The sequence below is a fragment of the Laetiporus sulphureus genome, assembly GCF_001632365.1.
Source record: "Laetiporus sulphureus 93-53 unplaced genomic scaffold LAESUscaffold_5, whole genome shotgun sequence".
NCBI lineage: Eukaryota > Fungi > Basidiomycota > Agaricomycetes > Polyporales > Laetiporaceae > Laetiporus > Laetiporus sulphureus.
This window is the reverse complement of record NW_024468514.1, coordinates 969,897-989,802: the sequence shown is the minus strand read 5'-3', so window position 1 is coordinate 989,802 and position 19,906 is coordinate 969,897. Positions and strand designations below refer to the sequence as shown.

Genomic DNA, 19,906 nt, shown 5'->3' with positions numbered 1-19,906 from the left:
TGCAGCAAAAAGCAGTGCAGCTCACACCAGATGATCATGCAGACAAGCCTGACTATCTTAACAAACTTGGAAACTCCTTCTTCAGTCGTTTTAAACATCTGCATAATCTTACAGATGTTGACCAGGCCATTGCTGTGCAGCAAAAAGCAGTACAGCTGACATCAAATTATCATGCAAAGAAGCCGGGCTATCTTAACAATCTTGGAAACTTCTTCAGAAGTCGTTTTGAAAATCATGACAATATTGCAGATGTTGATCGAGCTATTGCTATGCAGCAAGCAGCAGTGCAGCTTATATCAGATGGTCATGCACATAAGCCTGCATACCTTCTTAACCTTGGATATACATTGTCCAGCTGCTTCAAGAGTTTCAATGATATCTCTGTCTTTGAGAAGGCTATAGTTCAATTTTCATCAGCTGCTCAGTCATCCACTGGCTCTTTGTATGTCAGATTCACTGCTGGTTATCACTGGATTCACTGTGCATACACTTTGCAACATTCATCCCTTTTTAGGGCCTGTGATATTACATTTTCCTTGCTTTTGAAGCTGGCATGGCTTAGATTTCCTATTTCATATCACTTTACTGCACTTAATCAGTTGGCAAATCTTGCTAAAAATGCTGCTGCTATAGCTATTCAATGTAAACGCTATGATCTTGCTGTTGAATGGCTTGAGCAAGGGCGTTCAATTGTCTGGGGACAGCAATTGCAGCTTCGTCACCTTCAACATTTGCAGTCCATGCATCCAACACTTGCAGATAAGCTTGAGCAGATCTTAAAGCAGCTAGAACAGGCAAGCTATAGACTTGACATGAAGAAAACAGTACAAATGTCCTTAGGAAAACAAGCTCAACAGCACCACGCACTTGCACATGAATGGGAACTTCTGCTGGCTGAAGTTCAATCCATGCCAGGTTTTGAACAGTTCTTAACAACAAAGAAGTTGCCTCAGCTTTTGCAATGTGCACACTCTGGACCAGTGGTCATTCTTAACTGCAGCCAGTGGCATTGTGATGCATTAATTATTCTGCCTGACTCAAAAGAGGTGGTTCATCTTCCTCTTAATGGTCTTACCTATCAAATTGCACAAAATCTTGCAGTATCACTAAATGCATTGCTCAAAAGGAATGATCACATTAGTTCAAGTGTTACTGACCAAGACAACATGGCTATAAGCACAATGCACAATGAAAATGTTCACCAGCCTGACCATACTATCTTTACTGCCACTGCCAGAGATGTCAGGACAGCAACAATGATGTTTGTTGATGATGTATTATACTCTTCATTTGAAAGTATACTTTCTCAGCTGTGGTATAATATTGTCAAGCCAGTTTTAGATAAACTTGCCTATCCAGTATGTCTTTATTTCATTTCTTTCATTATTTGATAGTGATAATTAAATTAGAAACAAACTGCAACATGCTCTAATCTAAGCCGCATTTTTTGGTGCCCCACAGGCTCTCTGACATTTCTTCCCATTCATGCTGCAGGCATATATGGAAGAGCTGAATCAAATGTCAAGATCTCAGAATTTGTCATATCATCATATACTCCTACTCTGAGTGCACTTATCTTACCAACTGAAGACAACACTCCACAGAATATTCATCTACTAGCTTTGGCTCAGCCAAGCTCAGATGGATTGTCCCGGCTTCCAGGTACTCAAGAGGAAATCTTCAAGATAAAGGAAAGGCTTACCAGACTGAATTCTATGCAGATTGTGCTTGTAGAGTCTGATGGAACAAAAGATCATGTACTTCACAATCTGTATAAGTGCAGCTGGGCTCATTTTGCATGTCATGGAATTCAAGATCTCAAAGACCCACTTGACAGTGGACTACAACTTGCAAATAATCAACGCTTGAAGCTATCTGACATTATTAAGACAAGACATCCTCATGGAGGATTGGCCTTTTTGTCAGCCTGCGAGACAGCAACTGGTGACAAAAAACTTGCAGATGAAGCTGTCCATCTTGCTGCAGGAATGCTGTTTATTGGCTATAATGGAGTGATTGCAACAATGTGGTCAATTCTGGACAGTGTTGCTCCTCAGGTTGCACAAGGTGTCTATTCTCAGTTGTTGTCTGATGATAGCCCACCAGATCATAGGCAGGCTGCAAGGGCATTGCATTATGCAGTAGAGCAGTTGCAACAGGACCCTAATATGTCATTTTACTCGTGGCTCCCTTTCATACACCTTGGTCTGTAAACATGACTATTTAATGTTGCAATTCTTTTCTAGTATATATTTTATATGATTTACTGTACAAGCATGATATCAAAAGTAACAGTGTGCATATGTGGATGACAAGCAACATCAACAGAGTCATGTAGACAAAAAGAACAGAATGCCAGTAAGGTGAATTGAAGTACAGTATCCATGACCTAAACTCTACTGACAATACCCAAGTTGATGAGCTTTTCCACTTTCAACACTCTTCCACTAGCAAAGCTCATCAAGAAGAAGCAGGACAGGGTGAAAAAGAATGATGAGGAAAAAGAAAGTGATGCTTTAGGAATCAGACTTCAGGAGCCTTCAATAATAAAGGACAGTTCATCTAAAACACGCAGACCTTGATGTCAAGAAAGAGAACCCCCCTCAAAGCCCTTGTTTTCAATGTTGAATTGAACAAGCAATGAGTTCGACAAACTGATCAACTGAATGAATGCTGGGTGGTCCATGACCCGACAGACATGGAAGGTATTCGCTTCAACCATTAATGACACTGGTTAGCCCAAAACACCACAGCAACTAACAGAATCCGTGGCTAAGCTGTGGCCTTCAGGTGCACTGGCAGTACAGTTAAGACATGGAAAGAACATGATGAACAGATAGCTTTATACCGGATTACAGCAACGTGCACGTCCGTTCCTCCAACTTGATTACCCAGTTTCACCCTGCGAGCGCAGCTCCCAATGCTCTTTGCATGCTTCCCCATACCGACATAGAGAACTAGTACTCAGCAACTATGCTGGTCAATCCCGGTGGCCCGATGGCTCTGGCATTGCATGTTAGATACCACCGACCCGGATATCTTGCGCGTCGTCGGCCGGTCCTACGACATACTCGGCTTCAGCCCGCGGAGTCGGTGCAAGCATGCCGTCCACAGCCTCCTTCAGCTCAGAGGCAGAGCTCCGGGTCTGGCTGCTCTCAGCGACGCACGTCCTGTCGAATCTACCCGATCAACTTGGTGCGCTCCCGCGAGCGGGCATCAGCACATGTCTGCGCGAACACGGTGAGTGTCGCTACATCGTATGGTGAGAATCACCCACTCGAAGCTAGGACAAGACAAGCTAAGTGACCAGGGATTCGTGAGCAACATACCTGCTAAAACAGCTAGTATATCGCCAACTGACCGCGCTCTAAACATAGCTATGGTACGATCCTTGGGCAGTACTACTGCCACCAGGCCGGCCCACATAAGTACACGCTCTATTAGTCGTCGGCCGTTGCGACCTGTGCTCGCGTCGATGCCATCTTCAATGCCGCCGAAGATGAGCCCATCGACGTCCCCTTCACTGACTAACGGCCCGACCGTTCTGACGAAGCGAAAGCTATACGAGCTGACGTTCATCATATCGTACAAGCCGATTGTATTTTCCCCGTATCTCGCCGATCTTCTCGTGGCTGCAGAGAGAAAGAACCAGACGGCGCTCGCCACACTTGTGCACAAAGAACTTCCGGGTTTCAGGTGTGACTGCAAGCAAACGCCATTCTGGGAGGCCACCAACTCGGCGTTTATGGCGGTCGGGTGCGGGGATGGAGACCCGGTGGAATACAATCCAGAGACGCACAGACAGAACTTCGCCGGCATGTACGAGATGGCGCCGACAGCGGCGCCGTTCTGGGACTGGCATCATCTGCGCTGCACTGAATGGCGTGTGCGCCCGAAGTGGCGGTACACAGGCCTGCTCGCGGCGAAAGGCACGGCACACCCAATGTTACTTATCTCCCCACTGTACGACACCGTTTGCCCGCTCGCGCATGCACAGGACGTGCACACGCGGTATGCTGGATCGGCACTCCTTGTGCAAGACTCTTACGGGCACTGTTCGACCTCGGCGCCTTCGCTGTGCACTGCGAAATATCTGCAGGCCTACTTACAAAATGGAACGTTGCCGGAGGAAGGACCAGTGTGCAAGCCGGACGAGCTGCCGTTCATAGGCATGGTCAACGAGACTCGAGCAAGCACGATGTCAGTGGAAGACAACGAGTTGCTGGACGCGATCAGAGGACTTGGCGAGGGGATTGCTACGTTTGGAGCGTGAGCTTGTGCCTACGATTCGTACCAACGTCCAAGAATACTATAGACATTATGGGTCGATAGCAATGACCACACTATCAACGAAAACACCGCAGCCAGATGTAAGCCGATGGCCACCTACTATGATGCAGCCGGGTGATGCACTGCGGTCCGCGTGTTACGTCATGTCGATGATCAGAAAGTACGGAGGCACACACGTAGTCAATATGATTAAACTGATATACTCGAGATTTCCCGAAAGGATGTCCGATATTTATAGGAGGCAGGCCACAGCACCCATCAGCCCAGCCACAACGAGCCCATGGCTTATCCTGACAGCCATACTCCCATTGGAGCTGCTGCTGCTACCGGAAGACGCAGATCCCGTCGATGTGGAGCCGGAACCACTGGTGGACACCGTCGTACCAGTGCCGCTACTATGCGCCCCGCTAGCGGTCGCAGTACTCGACGCCGACGAGCTCGCGGGCGCCACCGACGCCAGTGCCTTCACCGTCGTCCACGAAGCCGCCGCGTTCACAGAAGCGTCGTCCTCTGTGTACGGGAAGAATATCACATTCCCCTCGCTGTCGAGCTGCACGAGCGCCGTGATACTCGCAGCGTACGTCGCATCGGCGTCCTTCTTCGTTGGGCCGGCGTAGGCCGCCGTCGTGTTCGTCTCGACGTTGATCACGTATGTTGCCGAGCCGTCATCAGGGATGAACGCGAACTCCTGCTGCACGCCCTCAGACTGGAAGAAGGACGCCGTCTTGCCGTGCGCGGCAGGGAAACCGGTGCTGCCGTTCGAGAGCGGGTATGCCTGCGCAGTGGGTTGGAAATACGAGTCTACCATGAAATGAGTACAGGGTGATGTCAATACGGAAAAGAGGCTTACAGTGAATAACATAAATCTTCGCTTCGCCAGCGCTGACTCCAGGGACGTCTAGGAAGTGAACGTGATTTTGGGCTAGTGCCATCACCGGGTTTGAATAGCTCGCTCCATACGGCGACTGCTCGACATCTACCCAAGAGAGCGCACTCGAGTTTGCCGCCGTCAACGCGCCCATGTCCAAGTAGTACAACGAGTCGCCCGACAGCGCGTAGAACACGTTAGTGTCGTGGTCCAGGATAGCGGTAAAGTCGGACGGGCTGAAGGAGCCGGTGGTGACTGACTGCGTGGACCACGACTTGGTGGCTGCGTCGTAAATATAGACAGAAGACGTGTCGTTAGACTGGGCATTCATAAAATAAATGCTGTTGTAGAACTGTGCGAGGTAGCACGTAGTGTTCGTGCCGTCAAATGAGCTATATGGGAGCGTAAATCAAGAGTAGGGTGTAAAATACATGATAAAGGCTTACGGGCGCCCAGATGCAGTAATGTCCGTCGCAGTACCTGAGAAGTACAAGCGTAAGTAGAGCATTCACGTTATAGATTGCTCACTAAAAGAATATAAAACGACTCAACGAGGAGCGTATCGTACCCTGCCTGCTTCAGGGCTCTCGCACCCATAATGGAACCGCATTCACCACATAATATGCACTACGAAGAGCCATCAACACCAAAAGCGTAGAGACGCCATAATAATAGCGAGCCATCACAGTCTTCTGTACAAATGTAAGGTATTGGTCAAGATCACAGCGACTAGCCGAGCGTTATGTAGAAAATGGCATGCAATTGCGGGATAGGAAGTATGAAGACATGCCGTGGACATCAATGCGCAGATAATAGGCTCATGTCGTGGCCTCTGCAGGCCTATCGCTCTCTAGCGACTGGATGACATCCCGAGGAAGCACAATTTCATTTGGCCGAGGGATACAAGAGACAGTCGTCAGAGCCGCGAATTTCGTTTTCCCGAGCCAATATCGCAGTCGCGGACGTTCAACGCCAGAAACTCATCAGGCTCTGTGAGCGAGAGTACTCACCGTTTGTCCATGAACTCTGTGTACCTGCGCTCCAGTCCTTCCCATCGAGACCGAAGACGAGCAAATTGAAGTTCGAGTCGAACGCTACGCAAGGCGACGAGACCACGACCTTCGCTGCGGCGAGGATCAAAAGAGAGACAAGGGTCGGAAGACGGAACATGTCGAGCAATTAGACGAGGGGGGTCAAGAACTCAAGCGAGCGGAAGCTGCACCCTTAGGACAGCTTAGGACGTTGCAGGATGCGAGAATGGAGGCGCCCGTGCATATGGCGGCGGCTGGCATATTACGTAAGCAATGTCGTTGGTACAGGCTCATCTTCACGGAAAGAGGGTTTTCTGCAAGCTCGGGTACGATACTTAAAGACTGACTAGGAGTTTTATGCGCAAAAAAAAAGAGAGGATTGGCCGCCATCGAACCATTAGACCTGCCAATTCGCGACTGCGGCCGGAACTTGCCGACGGCAGATGGGTCTCGGAACCGCCGCCATGAAGCCAGTATACTTCGGAATCATCTTCCTAGCAAACGAGAATCCCGACTCAGAATTTGTGAAAATGAGAGTAGTTGTGGTCTACTGTGCCACAATCGAATTTTTAGTCATTCGCTGATCGCACGAGAGTGCGACGATGACTAGCTTGGGACTCCACAGACTGTCCCATAAGCGCAAGCAACTGTACAGCTTGCACTGTCATTCATAGGTGAGCATTCAGTATTGTTTCATTTAAACTAGGTTATCAATTTATCGTCATCATACAACTTGATTTACACAGATCCTCATTACTGGTACCGTCATCCCAGCCAGAGAGTATCTCATTTTCAATGAGTATCATACCACAGGACGAACAAGTATTTCCGGGGACGTGCAAGACTGTGTCATGTCATCGCGAATCATTCCTACTCGGACCGCCTCCGCGTAGCCTGGCCAACGCCATTTTGAATGAGAATTGCTCTCTTCAGTCGAAGAACTCAATTCAGACCTATTCAGACTGGCATTCTGCAGGCGATGTGACTTTACCGCCCAAAGTAAACAATCTCAAACAGCGCGCGAAGCTCTACCCGGGTCATCACCTACATCAGCATATGCATGACACATTGATCCTGAGCAGCGTCCAATGTTCTTCACATGCTCGGATTGTAATCGACGCCGAAAATTGGATGATAGCTGTCGCAAGATAAGAAAGCCAAGGCGCTCTGGATTCATGCTGACTTCCACTTTGTCATTCCGTTGCTTGCAATGTCCGTGGTTTGACTTCAGCCATCATTGCCGTCCGAAAAGTTGAATGTCATGACGTGCAGTCCAGTTTCATCTGTCATTATCAACCCGGGCAAAGTAGTGAGTAGTGAAGCTCCGAGGCGCTTAATGTGCGTCTCTTTCCTACGAGTTTGAAATACTCGCTGTCATACTAATCCGGCGTCGTTGAAGCTGTCTGTGATGAAATGGACTCGCAACTCAGCCGGAAATAGCTCTCCGTCTCCGGCTTGCGCAAACAGCGCTTGAGTGCGTGTAAGTGACCACCATTGAATGCCCTCTCCTTCGAGGGCATCACTCAAGTCTCCCCATCCCACTCGATATGTCGTTCGGTGAGTGTAGTTGCCCATGCAGCCACCATTGTCACCTCAACATGTTGCTCTCAGCGACTAAGCGCTCCATCACGCTCCTCAATCGCTACTTGCCCTCCTTTGCTGTCTTATGGCGCTGCTGTGTGCTCGCTGCGCTCACCGTGAGCATGATGTGCAACATCCTCACCGGTTGGTGGCTCGTGGCCGGCACCACGGTAGATGATAGCGGTTACTGTACGTCATTTCTGTTGGACCTCTTACGACTGTTGAAGTCGTGGTCAGCGTACATCGGAGACGATCATCCGATCGAGCTGCCGGTGAGACTCGATACAGTCGCGATGACATTCAACAACAGCGACCACTACACTATCTCTCTCAACCAGAGGGCACCTTCTGAGTGGCTTTCGCTCACAAAGTTCCCGAAGGGTAATGCAACGGTTCGCCTTGGATCCAACGGTATGTCATGTCCTACTCTGATCACGTTCCCGTCAGTGACATGGACAATAATCAACCTTCAGGGCGCGAATTTGGTATCTCGATGTTCCGACAACTCGACTGCCTCAACACCTTGCGGAAGGCCCTCATCCACAGGGCGCCGGACAAACAGAGCGGACATTGCCTCAACTACATGCGGCAAGCCGTACTCTGTGCATCCGATATCACACTCGACCCGCTGCTCGTCGACCCCGATGGCAAGATGCGCTCCACGGATGGCGTTGGTGTGGATCATGTGTGCAAGGACTGGACCCAGGTCTATGCCTTCGTCAATGCCAACCAGCAAGGCCCGCATTGGTAGACTGGCTTTGTTCGCCCGCTGGGAAACAGCAGTCACTTCGTCGTTTTAAGAGCTTATCTTGGCGCACGGCGGTGTCACATGTTGCAGTAGATTTGATGGGAAGTTTCAGGAAACGGCGATTGTCTAGATGTAAGCTCTGTTCACTCGAAAAGGGCGAGCCAATTCCGGTGGCGGCTATCCCGCGCGACCTGTCTTTCATCATGGCGAGGAGTTGCCGAACTTTCGGCCTCTCCAATTGTGGGTCTCCAAACCAAAATACAACCGAGACCCGTCAAATCGTAGATTCACCTTGATCCGCCGATCAAATGGAAGCCTGCCAGTGCATATCGTGCTCATCAATGCATCCCTCGTGCACGAACACGCGATCCGTGTGCGACCGTACGAGGTATCGCCCTCTTCTTCCAGCGTCCCTAATCAGCGCTAAACTGTCAATGATGGTACAGACCGTTCCATGTTGGTCGCTCCTTCTCGTCCGGGCCAAACACGGTAGACATCCGTGAGATTTCATTGACATCACAAGCATTCCTTGCGAGGAATTACCCATGACGGGCTCCAAGTATCATCCACGGTTGGCATGGGCGGCACTACAGTCGATCGCATCCGAATGGTCTATCAGTGTGCCTCCAGAGCGCTACCTCGACGCAGTCATTCACCACCATGGCCTCCTACTTGCCCCTGCAACGCCATGACTCTGAAGAGGTCGACTCCCAAGATGATCTCAAGGAGTCTCTCCTTCCTCGCAACGGAACCAGTCCTGAACCCGTAGAGCCACCGCCTCAATCGAAGTGGATTGAGTTCCTCACATTGGGGTTATCTCTCTTCGTATTGGTCTGCGCGTGTTCGGTCTATGTTGGCACTGGTACGATCATTAGGACGCGGGATGCGCGAGGCCTCCGCAAGCCAGACCAGCACCCCAACCTTGATTTGGTCGAGCAGATCGCTAAGCAAGGTTCGTCCCGAGCGTATAACCGCCTCATTGAAACGTCACTGAGAAAGTGGTATGATGTAGGACCGGAGGTCATCTTTCCGCGTACAATCGTCAGAGCGAACAGAGCCATGCCGGACGCAGTCTATGCGCCAGGGCCTCACGTTGTGCTCAGCGATACTGTACGTTCTGCTGAACATCCTCACGTTATCTCCGTCATTGAACGTATATCACTAGGATACCATGATCTATCAGTGGAGAATGGTGCCGAACGAATATGACCTTTGCTACATCGATGCCTGGGTGGTGCCTCAAGATACGCCGGATCTTCCGCCCTTCAAGACTTGGACCGGCTCGGGCAACTTTACAGGCATCCAGGTCTGGAATGTGACAACTCCTCCCGGGCGCATCACGAGCATGAGCTGGAACACACGTCCGGAACGGGTGTCCTTATTGGGCACAGTTTCCTGGATTCCCTTCCAGGACAGGAAGGGGATGTTCGCATACGACGATGGGTGGCAAGCGATGGACCCGACCCCGCGATTCAATTGTCCTGGAGTGCATACGGTTGAGATTGCCTGCGAGGGGTGCTACATCGAATTTGATCAGATATTCTCCGAGCCTCCCCTAGGTAAGTCAGTTGAGTGATGAGTGAAACTACTTGTTTAATCTGTTCTTGTAGCATTTGATGTAGTGCAGCTTGCTTAGGCAGAGTAAATGCTCGAATCACTTTTTTTTCGCAATGCAATGAAGTTCCCCCCAGAGTCTGGTTAAAACGAGTATGTTTTTCTGAACGATCCTCGGACATGCTTGAAGTTCTTGTAGGGTTACTGCGGAATCATTCACTTTGGATGTCGTTCATATCCACGACTTCCGGACCGGAAGCCGCTTCATCGACGACACGGACTGCTCCAGACGCGACGTCCCGGACGTATGACAATCGGAGAATGGCTCCCAACCTATTCCAGTGAACGGCTGAGCTTCGGGATTTCATAGTCCCACCGATCATTGCGGCCACTGCTGTTCCGTGATCGAAAGGTCCATCAATAGGCAGCGCTGTCATGGCATCCTGATTCCTGAAGTTTCTCAGATCAAGCTGTCCGGTAAGAGTTTATCCTATGCATTGGGCCTAACGTGATTACTGTCACTGGTGGCGCGACTGGTACCTGCAATCTCCATCCCTCTGCCTGGATTTTGCCAAGTCTATTCCGGAGACGGGCGTGAGAGGAAGAGCGAACCGCTCATGTAGCGGGCAACTATGTACCTAAATTCATGGAGAAACGACGCCCCGCTACCTGCCTGGCCAGCCACGCGCAGCATGCACTATCTTCATCACCTCATGCCAGCATCAATGGCGTCGTACCTCCCTATCCACTGCGGCGAGTCTACGGACACAGAGGCTGACGATGACTCGAAGCAGTCGTTCTTGCACGATGAACGAGGGACTCCTGTGGAGTCATTAGTTCTCATTCGGTCGAGGTGGCTGGAATGGATAAAATTGAGCATCTCCGTCGTCGCGACGATCTGTGCAAGTTGGGGATACATGACCTCTGCTGGAATCACGAGGCCGCGCGATACTCGAGGTCTCCTCAAGCCGAACCAGTACCCCGGTGTCGATGAGTTCGCAGTGGACCTCGCGCACGCTGCTGTTTCTGTGCAGGTGATACCTGCCCGTCGCTTACGAGCCTCAAGGAGCTGTCATGTCGCCAATCAAGTCGCATGAGATTGCACGCCAGTCACCCATTGCATTTCTGCATGGCTACATCAGGCTCACTGAATAAATAGCAATGACTTCTTTGTTCTGGCGGTTGAAAAGCGTAACAGTACAAAATCGCCTAAAAATAGCCGTGATGTTTTACTACTCCAGCATTGACACGTGTCCAATTCTTACCCAACGCTGCAGCGGCGAACAATCTTTGTCCTCGTCGATGCGCACATGACAGTGACGAAACTGGCTGTCTTAGAGCCTTGAATGGTCAAATATCCAATAAAAGCAAGGCTCTCTCTACAACTGAATAATGATGTGTGGATCGACCGTGAAGCCGCGGGGAGAAGTCTACGGCGTGAACTACACTGGCGAGCGAAGTGAGGCACAGATGAAGTGCTATTCCTGCCGTATCAATCGCATCAATCGGCCCACGAGGAGATTGTAGGCGTAAGGCATGTTACAAACGAAGCTTCCACCTATTCGGACTGAAATCAACAATGCTTTCAGTGTACGTTTCCACATCAGATGACTAGTATAATCTGCCCTGTTTCCTGAATCAGCGAAAGATCGACAAGAAAGAAGACGACGCCTACAGTGCCAATAGCCCAGGCTCTCAAACGAAAAAGGCGGACAAGGATGCACTTAGTGCTTGAGCGCTATGCTATCAGATCGTGCTTACGCGAGGAGGGGGGACGCTCCAATACAACTGCTGACTGCGGCCTGCAATAGCGCTGACGTATGAAGAATAGCTCTCGGACTCTCTGCCACATGCACGAGTACGAGGCGAGTGGTCGGAAGCATTCGTGGCTGCGGCGTCTAAGTTCGTCCGAATCGTCGTTCTCCATAGTCGCCAGTGATTAAGAACATAGCACGTACTGGCAATATTATGCCACCGAAGAATCATCGATGGTGCGAAAGACGGTCGACAAGTTCACTAGTCTGCATAGCGTCCAGTGTGAAATTGAACGACGACAGCATGGAAAACCTTTAAGCGCTCACCACCTTTTTTTTGCAGGTCCACCTTCATGAAAGAGCGGTATTAAGTTATGCAAAGATGTTGACAGTCGCGACACGATCCATATAAAAGAGACGAGGTGGCCCGTCGTGACAATTTTGACTTCTCGATCCCCTCTTTCTTGGTGCGCTGTTGGTAATGGCATGATGCCCGCGCCATCTGCCGTAGATGCAGTGCGGGTCCATCACCTGTGTGCTGTGCGCAGGATGCATTATTGCTAGATGCATAGTGAGAGTCGTAGCACGTGAAGGAGAACAGATGCTAGACGTACGCTTCGCCGATCACTTACCTTGTACACCCCCCCAGGGTGATGCTCGAGTAGTTCACTAAAGCAGTTCTGCTTTGCGTTACAGACCGACTTCGCCTGTCAGCTTGACTATAACCTGATGCCTTACATAGCTTCAGGCCAAATCTGAGGCTATACAGATGAAGGTAGCACGACAGAGTAACGAAGACCTCAGGAAGAGGCGTAAGCTTTGTTCTATATCGAATGCGGTGCGCGCTCAGCCGCATGGACGATCGTAGCAGGCCCACATGCAGTTTACCGGTCAGGTACATACATCCAAGGTCCACGGGATGCAAGTTCGTAAGCATTTGCGTCGAGCGATCGCGCCGCGCCGCGCAATGCATAGCCGAACGCAAATGTGTACGGCAGGCTGACGGCAGCAAATTTTCCAGCGAGATCCGAAGGAGCGCACTGAGCCAATCCAGCTCATCCAAGCGTTTGGAGGCGATGCTGCGATAGACAGCCATTGGTCAGCTGATTGATGGGGAATGGAACATCCTTGTCGTTGTCGACCTCATTGGCGGCGTTGCTGTATATTTATCGATCGGCATTCCTCTTGGATGTATGGGCCTGTGCATTTGAATGCGGTGAATCAGTATGGATCTCTGCATACCATTGGACACATGAAATCAGGAACCTGGGCCGTCTCAATGTTTCAGCACAAACTCCAGCATCCAGACCTTTGAGCGATCAACCCCCGCAATCCGTCAGCACTTCGCACGCTGGATCATGACGAAGGACACCCAAGAATTGGTTGGCAAAGACCGGTGCCTAAAGAACTCGTATACCGGCCGTCACAGTACACCTCCATCTGCTGGAAATTGGGAGCAATTCACCGCACGACAGCTCCTCGCCGCTGTCCATCGCATGGATTGATTTAGCATGAGAGTGCAGATACGTCGCAGCATAGCACAGGATAAACTGCACCTTGGCATTCGGAGCCGGCAACACGCCTATGCATTGGACGAACGGAGCCGAAGTCGGACGGTGGCGGAAAGGCCACAGTTGCCATATTGGGCAGCAGTCCGATCAGGTACGACCAAAACTGCGGATGGGCATGGCACTTGGCATCAGGATAAAATCTTATCAGATAGGCCAAAAATTATCTGATAAAGGACACCATCCATCGCTTCTTCTGCCCTCACCTTCGTCGAAGTCCTCGCCATCACCGTCAGCGGCTCCGCTACAAAGTGGACGCGTGATAAGCCATATCGCCTAGTAGGTGGCCTCTCACCGTCTCGTCTCCGGATACTTGACAGTTTTTCTTGCCGACAGTCTCGTCGTCGCTTGTACGTCCTCGAGACGAGCTGAACAATGACCATGGAGAACGAGAAGAAGCAAGATGAGGGCTCGTCTCCTGAGCTGTCTCCCAAGGTGACCAAAGAGGAGTATGAGAGCGAGACCCATCCGACCACGCTCGTCCAAAAGCAAGCTGGCATTTGGAAGGTCGAAGCAGCAGCTTCGGTAAGCTTTCGGACCTCTTTAACCGTCGTGCAACTTATACCCATGTCTACCAGGTTTGGGGGCCCATCAGCAAAACGTTACTATGGTGCGGTATCGTGTTAGCCAGGTATGCGTTGATGAACATGACTTGCCTAAATGCTGTCGTAACAAGCGCCTACACAGTTATATGTATGGCCTGGACAACAACACCAACTGGGAGTGGGGCACCTATGCCACAAACGAATTCGGCCATGCAAACTGGTACAGCGCCATTCAATGCGCCATGGCGATCCTACGTATGTCTGCCTCCCAAATTGGCTGTCTAGAGCCAACTCACGCTCTCGACAGTGGCCCTGGGCAAGCCCTTCTTTGCGTCAGTACCACAGTCACTGAGAATTTCGCACACATACTTACCACACCAATTCAACAGCAAGATTACCGACGTCATTGGACGGGCAGAAGCATATGCTGTTTGCCTTTTCTTCTACTGCTTGGGATAGTAAGTCGTGCATCTGCTCATCCGTCCGCCTAACGCTGCGCTGACGTACCAATTACACCAGTATCATCTGCGCCAGCTCCCAGAACATGGGTACGCTCGGTGCCGGTCTCGTCATCTACGAGATTGGGTTCTCAGGCCTGCAGATCGCGATCCAAATCGTTATCGGTAGGCTTTCCGTTCGTCTGTTCCTCCGGCGGAGCTGACCTTCACCTATTCCAGCTGATTTGACACCACTGAAGTACCGTGGCCTCGTCAGCGCAGCAACTTCGATGCCATACTTCATCAATTTCTATGCCGGCTCCGTGATCGCAGCTCAGGTCGTCTCGAGCCCTCGCCTCGGCTGGCGGTGGGGATATGGCATCTATTGCATTGTTCGTCGAGTACCTTCTCGCCACGTCGTGCCGGTCTAACGTCTCACCTCCAGTGCTTCGTATTCGCCATCGGCCCTATCATCATGGTTCTCTTTTGGGCACAGCACCGTGCGAAGAAGATGAACCTGGTGGTCAGGGACGCCGTGGCGGGCGATACATTCCTACGAAAGGCGTGGAACTTCGCCATTGAGGTCGACGCCGTTGGCATGTTCTTCCTCGGCGCATCGATCACGTTGATCTTCCTGCCCCTGGTGCTGGCCGGCGGAACGTACGCCAGTGCGTAGATCTCCTTTGTGCTGCTTGCCCCCCGAGGCTCATCCTGACGTCTCGTTGATAGCCATCACCTGGAAGAATCCTATGGTCCCCTCAATGATGGTCATTGGTGGTGTGATCTGCATTCCCGTATTTACATACTGGGAGATCAAGCACGCAGCCTTCCCAATTGTCCCTTTCCGCCTGTTCGCCAACAGGACTGTCTTCGCTGTGTGCATCATCGGCTTGTTTGACTTTATCTCCTTCTATCTTACAGTAAGTGGTGCATCGCATCGTTTAAGTCATCACTCACGAGTCGCATTGTCCAGTGGTCGTATCTTTATACGTTCACGTACGTCGTTACGGACTGGAGCGTCACGAACATGAACTACTATAGCAACTGTCGTATGTGTAACCGTTCACTCACCTACAGATGGGCACTCACCGCCCCTATCTCCCCCAGAATCACTCTGTCTTACGTTCTTCGCTCTCCTATGGGGCGCAGTCGTTGCCATCTTCCAAGGAAACATCGGATACAAGTGGGCCCTGTTTTGCTCGCTCGGTCTTCGACTGATCGGTGTCGGAATTATGTTGTAAGTTTCGCTGCACTGACTCTACCACTGGGCCGGCGCTGATCGCCATAATCATTGCAGCTACGCACGCTCTCACTACAACACCGCTGCGCTCGTCATGACGCAGATCATCCAAGGTGCTGGTGGAGGAATTGCTGCGATGTCTTCGCAGGTCGGCGCGCAGGGTGCTGTACCCCACCAAGGTTCGTGTCATAGGCTTGCACCATATAGCTAAGGCCAACGACGTACCGTTCCGTCCCTCCCGTTCCTCAGACATGGCTGTTGCAACCGCCGCAATTCTGTTGTTCGCCGAAATCGGCGGCGTGATCGGCCTAGCTGCATCCGGGTCAATGTGGAACAACGTCCTGCCAGACAAGCTGGAAGCGCAAGGGCTCAACTCGACAATCATCACGGAAGTTATTGGTTCTTACACGTACGCACGCACGTATCCCGATGACATCCGCGACAAGCTCCGTATTGCGTATGGAGATGCAATGCACGAGATGCTGATCCCTGCCATCGTGCTCTCGGTTGTTCCGCTCCTGACAGCGCTGGCTGTTCGCAGTACGTTTGCTAATTCTTGCTGCCAAGGACATGTGCACTGACCGCATGCGCACGGTAGACTTCAAGCTGAATAGCAGGCAGAATGCTGTGGAGGCAATAGACGTATCAGGGAAGCCTGTGCCGGACGAAGAGGCTCGAGACTGAGGTCCACACTAGTATCAATCGGTCCGTTTACTGTTCTTGATGTAATGTATGCGCTATTTCGGCAAGCGTATCATGTATCTTCCATATATAAGCGGTCCTTCATAGAATCACCCACAGGTCTTACTGTTTTACTAAAGTTTCAATGTAAACAAATCTATCATAGCTGTGCACTCAATAAAGGCTGAAAACTGAATCACAGTGGCTGCTCACCTCGTAGAAGGCATGTCATAGGAGATACAAACACAAGCGCGGGAGGAAGTACGCGAGAGGGTGGTGTTCAAGAGTGGTGGATCCCGGAAGATCAGCGGACCCAGAGCCGCTGTAGCTTGCGAATCTAAAGCGATTCTTCCAGTCGAGACAGAAATGCATATAAAAGTGAGTCGTAAATGTGGTATCAATTGGAACACGACAGCCTGCGGCTGAGCGCATCGCGCAAGCAGCCTTCAGCGCCTACATACTGTTTGGTCGCGTAAAACATGGTCAAACGCCGTTACACAACGTGCTTCCGTTAAGTGTCAGTAAAAGATGCTGGACTGGATGTGACTTTGCATCTTTCTAAACGACATTGCCAATCAAAATAAGGGAATGATGGTCAGTCATCAGAGGGAAAATGCGCGCAGCATGGCACCGGGATCATTCTCTACGTCGCGCAGAACCGGGCCACAGTTTATTAATAACCCTCCAGCAACTCGCCAGGCTCCCGGCAAACAAACCCTCTCGACACGTTGGATAGCTCTCGCAGAAGGAGCTGAGAATTGGAAGCGACTGTAGAAGATGACAGTCCTCCTCTAAATGATGGCTGGTATGCTCTCTGCCCAATTAACAGATAGGGCCAGTGTAACAACGGCTACTGTTGCACAAGCTCGGTCTGTGCTAAGAGCAGCTCATAGACGGAAAACAGCTTTCAGCTATTGACTATATTTCAAGCCGCTACAAGGGAACCTCTACTCAGTTCACATCTGTGTCCGGACGTCTTTTCGTGCGGCGGCTTTTCCTCTCAGGAAGCGTGTCAGTCTGAGCTTGATGTGATACTAGTGCCACCTTCGTTTACCAACCCCTTTTCGTTCGCGGATGAAGATGTCGCCCTGTTTTCAATCTCTTCGTGAATGCGAACCACCATACAGCAACTTGCGTAGGCATCAGATGCTTAAAAAGAGGAGTTTCGCCCACTCGTCACGCGAGACAGACTTGTAGGGAAGAGGTCTCAAATGAATCTGCTCCGAGGCGTCTCAACTGTGGATCTATCAAGTCGACGCTACTTGTGCATTTTCGCTGCTTCTCGCCGCTCTCTGACATCGACGATTACAAGCGGACGTGCCAGGCATGTCACCTCTTTTTCGGTGTCCATCGTCGAAATAGGTCCAATAGGGGTGCAGCTGAAGTTCAACGGGACAGGTGATAAGCTGTGTCCAGGACGGGTTCGGCCGGAAGACCTGTCCGTGGAGGCGAATGAGACGATCGCGAGCTTCGCGGTAGACGCATTGACAGAAAGACTCGCAAGTGGCCTCGTAGAAGCGAAGAAGGCTCTCACGCGCTTTGATAGCACGGACGCTTCTGAGCCCGAATTGCCTCCGCTTGATCGTTATGGAGGTAACTGGAACACTTTTGAGCCATTGGCGTGGTTAATTATTACAAGTTCTTCTCAAGCGCAGGCGGTACACGGAGACCCAATTGGGTCCTTGGGGTCACATCCGGAACGGAACACTAATTGCAGTGGTTGGGGATGTGACAACGACATCTATTGTTTTCTATCATTATGGCCTTTGAGGTTAAACAGCCATCACACTCAGCTCCTGTGCTCCCGACATCTCATGGTGTGCCAAAGAGTATTCATCATTGATCAATATGTCAATCTCAGGAGAGACCTATATCGTCATGTCGTCAAGTTTTCCTTATCAAAGGACATAGAATAATAATATTAGGTTCATGTCATCGAGGCGGATTTGCACTCCGAGGTCAGTGGCCAGTACTTTGCCTAGCAGCTCTCCTGGTTCCTGATTCTCTTGCCAGGGTTGCATAGACCACGAAGACCTCCATATTCGTCTCGTTCTTTACGTTCACTGTATTTGTTCAGGTGTTCTCTATTCCTCCTGGTGTGTCATTCATCGAAGAATCTGATTCGAAAGAGCCTTTCAAACGGCCGCAAGACTCACTGCTGAGCTCGACGCCATCGATTGACAGCACCCATATTCATATAGATAGCAGAACAGAGTACCAGGTGAGCTCATCATATCTGGGAAGGTCACCGGATGGCACAGGAGGGAGGTAGGGAAGCCAGGGTGTCAAGAAGAGTACGGGCAGCAGAGGCATGAGCACCGGGATGTGCGTCGTGACGTCGGGCGAGGGAGCGCGGTTGGGAGAAGCGGCGGAAGCGTCGAGGATCGCGCAATGGAACGCGTCGGGGACTCGAGCCAGGGAAAGTTCCAGGGAGGGCGCCGATGGGTGCCCGGGGCACACGGAGCGCGGAGAGCATGCAACGGGACCGCGCCAAGAACCGGCCGCCTGAGGTGGGAATGCGTCACGCCCACCGAGCGCGAGCGGCACGCTACAGGTCTCCGGAAATATACCGAATCACCGACACCGCGGGCCGCGCGGTATAGCAAGTACGTGCGCCAACTGAACGGGCTACGGAGCCAGATGCCGATGGACAGGCGTGGGTGGAAGGCAGGGACGAGGGTTTACGGGGGCAGGAGTACGGCACAGTGTGCCTTGGGGGTTTAGCTCGGAGATGACCAGGAGCGCACGCGCTCGAAGAGGAGTGTCGCAATCGGGCGGCATCGCTAGCTTGAACGAGCACGGCGGTGGAATGGGCCGGAACGAGCTGGGCCCGGGGCAAATAGTTAGCGTACATCGCCGTTTTCTCTTCCTCAATTCTGACTGAGGTGGCAGTCCAACAAACGCTGGAGGGCATCAGCCCCAGGCCGTGAATCGCGACAAGTGCAGTTTCAAGTGCATTTCAATGATACGACATGTTTGAAGCGCCAAACCAGTCGACGTAAATGAAGAGTCCCATTTGAAATCCTGCATCGTGTGTGCGTCCCACTGGGCAACAGTCACTGCTTCGCCCTCTAGTAATATTCATCACGTCGTGCACGGCACAGAAAGTCGTCAATTGCATTGTCGTCACGAATGTTTCCTTTGTCATGGCATTCGGCATGCTCGTCGGCAGCATCCTCTATTCCAGACTGGCGAGCCGTTCGTCTCCTGCTAAGCTCATCAGACTATAGCTTGATCATACGTCAACTTGAGCAGCCATTGTCAATCCACGGGATATTATGCACCTGATCCAGAGCGGCGACCTTGCCGGTAGCCTAGAAGTCAGCCCCAATCGCTGCGGAAAACTAAGTCATTTCAGCTATTAGCTAACCGTAATTGCGTGTGAGTAATATAACCAAGTGCGGGTTTGACGTGCTAACACGATGTTTCGTCAATTGAGGTCGAAGAAGCCACTAGTCCCTCTTGAGCGACGGACCATCTCGGATGATAGGCTAAAGTGTGTGTTCAGAATTACTATTCTTGGATCATATTCTCTCTATCATGTCTAGTATTCGGTCAGGGGCTGGCTTCAATTGATTGATAATACAATGCACTCTAATCAAGATGATT

The 19,906-nt window shown here is 51.1% G+C and overlaps 7 protein-coding genes across 7 annotated transcripts in view; 6 read left to right on the top strand and 1 right to left on the bottom strand.

Annotated features, from left to right (window-relative positions):
• Nucleotides 1-2,213, top strand: part of LAESUDRAFT_644568 (uncharacterized protein) — a gene marked incomplete at both ends in the record, with an annotated part of 4,949 nt that extends 2,736 nt beyond the window's left edge. Inside the window, 3 exons of the mRNA XM_040903864.1 lie at nucleotides 6-1,100; nucleotides 1,206-1,358; nucleotides 1,410-2,213. Coding sequence (XP_040768233.1) covers nucleotides 6-1,100; nucleotides 1,206-1,358; nucleotides 1,410-2,213 — 2,052 coding nt within the window. The remainder of the gene's footprint in view (nucleotides 1-5; nucleotides 1,101-1,205; nucleotides 1,359-1,409) is intronic.
• A 1,286-nt stretch (nucleotides 2,214-3,499) lies between these two features.
• On the top strand, nucleotides 3,500-4,273 carry LAESUDRAFT_645131 (uncharacterized protein; the record flags this gene model as incomplete). Its single annotated transcript, XM_040903900.1, has 1 exon — nucleotides 3,500-4,273. The coding sequence occupies one exon, from the start codon at nucleotides 3,500-3,502 to the stop codon at nucleotides 4,271-4,273; it is 774 nt and encodes a 257-aa protein (XP_040768232.1).
• Nucleotides 4,274-4,426: 153 nt separating this feature from the next.
• Nucleotides 4,427-6,417, bottom strand: LAESUDRAFT_721860 (uncharacterized protein). Its single transcript, XM_040908088.1, has 4 exons — nucleotides 6,169-6,417; nucleotides 5,605-5,638; nucleotides 5,141-5,550; nucleotides 4,427-5,091 (listed from the first exon to the last, which is right to left on the bottom strand). The coding sequence occupies exons 1-4, from the start codon at nucleotides 6,326-6,328 to the stop codon at nucleotides 4,523-4,525; spliced, it is 1,173 nt and encodes a 390-aa protein (XP_040768231.1). The 5' UTR covers nucleotides 6,329-6,417; the 3' UTR covers nucleotides 4,427-4,522.
• Nucleotides 6,418-7,478: 1,061 nt separating this feature from the next.
• LAESUDRAFT_673257 (uncharacterized protein) lies at nucleotides 7,479-8,906 on the top strand. The gene is made up of 5 exons (XM_040905518.1): nucleotides 7,479-7,527; nucleotides 7,589-7,746; nucleotides 7,801-7,959; nucleotides 8,008-8,181; nucleotides 8,244-8,906. The coding sequence occupies exons 2-5, from the start codon at nucleotides 7,737-7,739 to the stop codon at nucleotides 8,519-8,521; spliced, it is 621 nt and encodes a 206-aa protein (XP_040768230.1). The 5' UTR covers nucleotides 7,479-7,527; nucleotides 7,589-7,736; the 3' UTR covers nucleotides 8,522-8,906.
• LAESUDRAFT_673255 (uncharacterized protein) lies at nucleotides 8,861-10,448 on the top strand. Its single transcript, XM_040905517.1, has 6 exons — nucleotides 8,861-8,906; nucleotides 8,965-9,470; nucleotides 9,531-9,628; nucleotides 9,684-10,077; nucleotides 10,129-10,225; nucleotides 10,272-10,448. The coding sequence occupies exons 2-5, from the start codon at nucleotides 9,179-9,181 to the stop codon at nucleotides 10,152-10,154; spliced, it is 810 nt and encodes a 269-aa protein (XP_040768229.1). The 5' UTR covers nucleotides 8,861-8,906; nucleotides 8,965-9,178; the 3' UTR covers nucleotides 10,155-10,225; nucleotides 10,272-10,448.
• Nucleotides 10,449-10,704: 256 nt separating this feature from the next.
• On the top strand, nucleotides 10,705-11,169 carry LAESUDRAFT_711652 (uncharacterized protein; the record flags this gene model as incomplete). Its single annotated transcript, XM_040906853.1, has 1 exon — nucleotides 10,705-11,169. The coding sequence occupies one exon, from the start codon at nucleotides 10,705-10,707 to the stop codon at nucleotides 11,167-11,169; it is 465 nt and encodes a 154-aa protein (XP_040768228.1).
• A 2,449-nt stretch (nucleotides 11,170-13,618) lies between these two features.
• Nucleotides 13,619-16,456, top strand: LAESUDRAFT_673253 (drug:h+ antiporter). Its single transcript, XM_040905516.1, has 15 exons — nucleotides 13,619-13,683; nucleotides 13,731-13,919; nucleotides 13,973-14,025; nucleotides 14,082-14,194; nucleotides 14,247-14,271; nucleotides 14,329-14,397; nucleotides 14,459-14,562; nucleotides 14,617-14,768; nucleotides 14,822-15,044; nucleotides 15,106-15,296; nucleotides 15,350-15,425; nucleotides 15,484-15,613; nucleotides 15,674-15,795; nucleotides 15,866-16,156; nucleotides 16,215-16,456. Exons 2-15 carry the CDS (start codon nucleotides 13,770-13,772, stop codon nucleotides 16,298-16,300), a joined length of 1,785 nt encoding a protein of 594 aa, XP_040768227.1. The 5' UTR covers nucleotides 13,619-13,683; nucleotides 13,731-13,769; the 3' UTR covers nucleotides 16,301-16,456.
• Nucleotides 16,457-19,906: the final 3,450 nt, after the last annotated feature.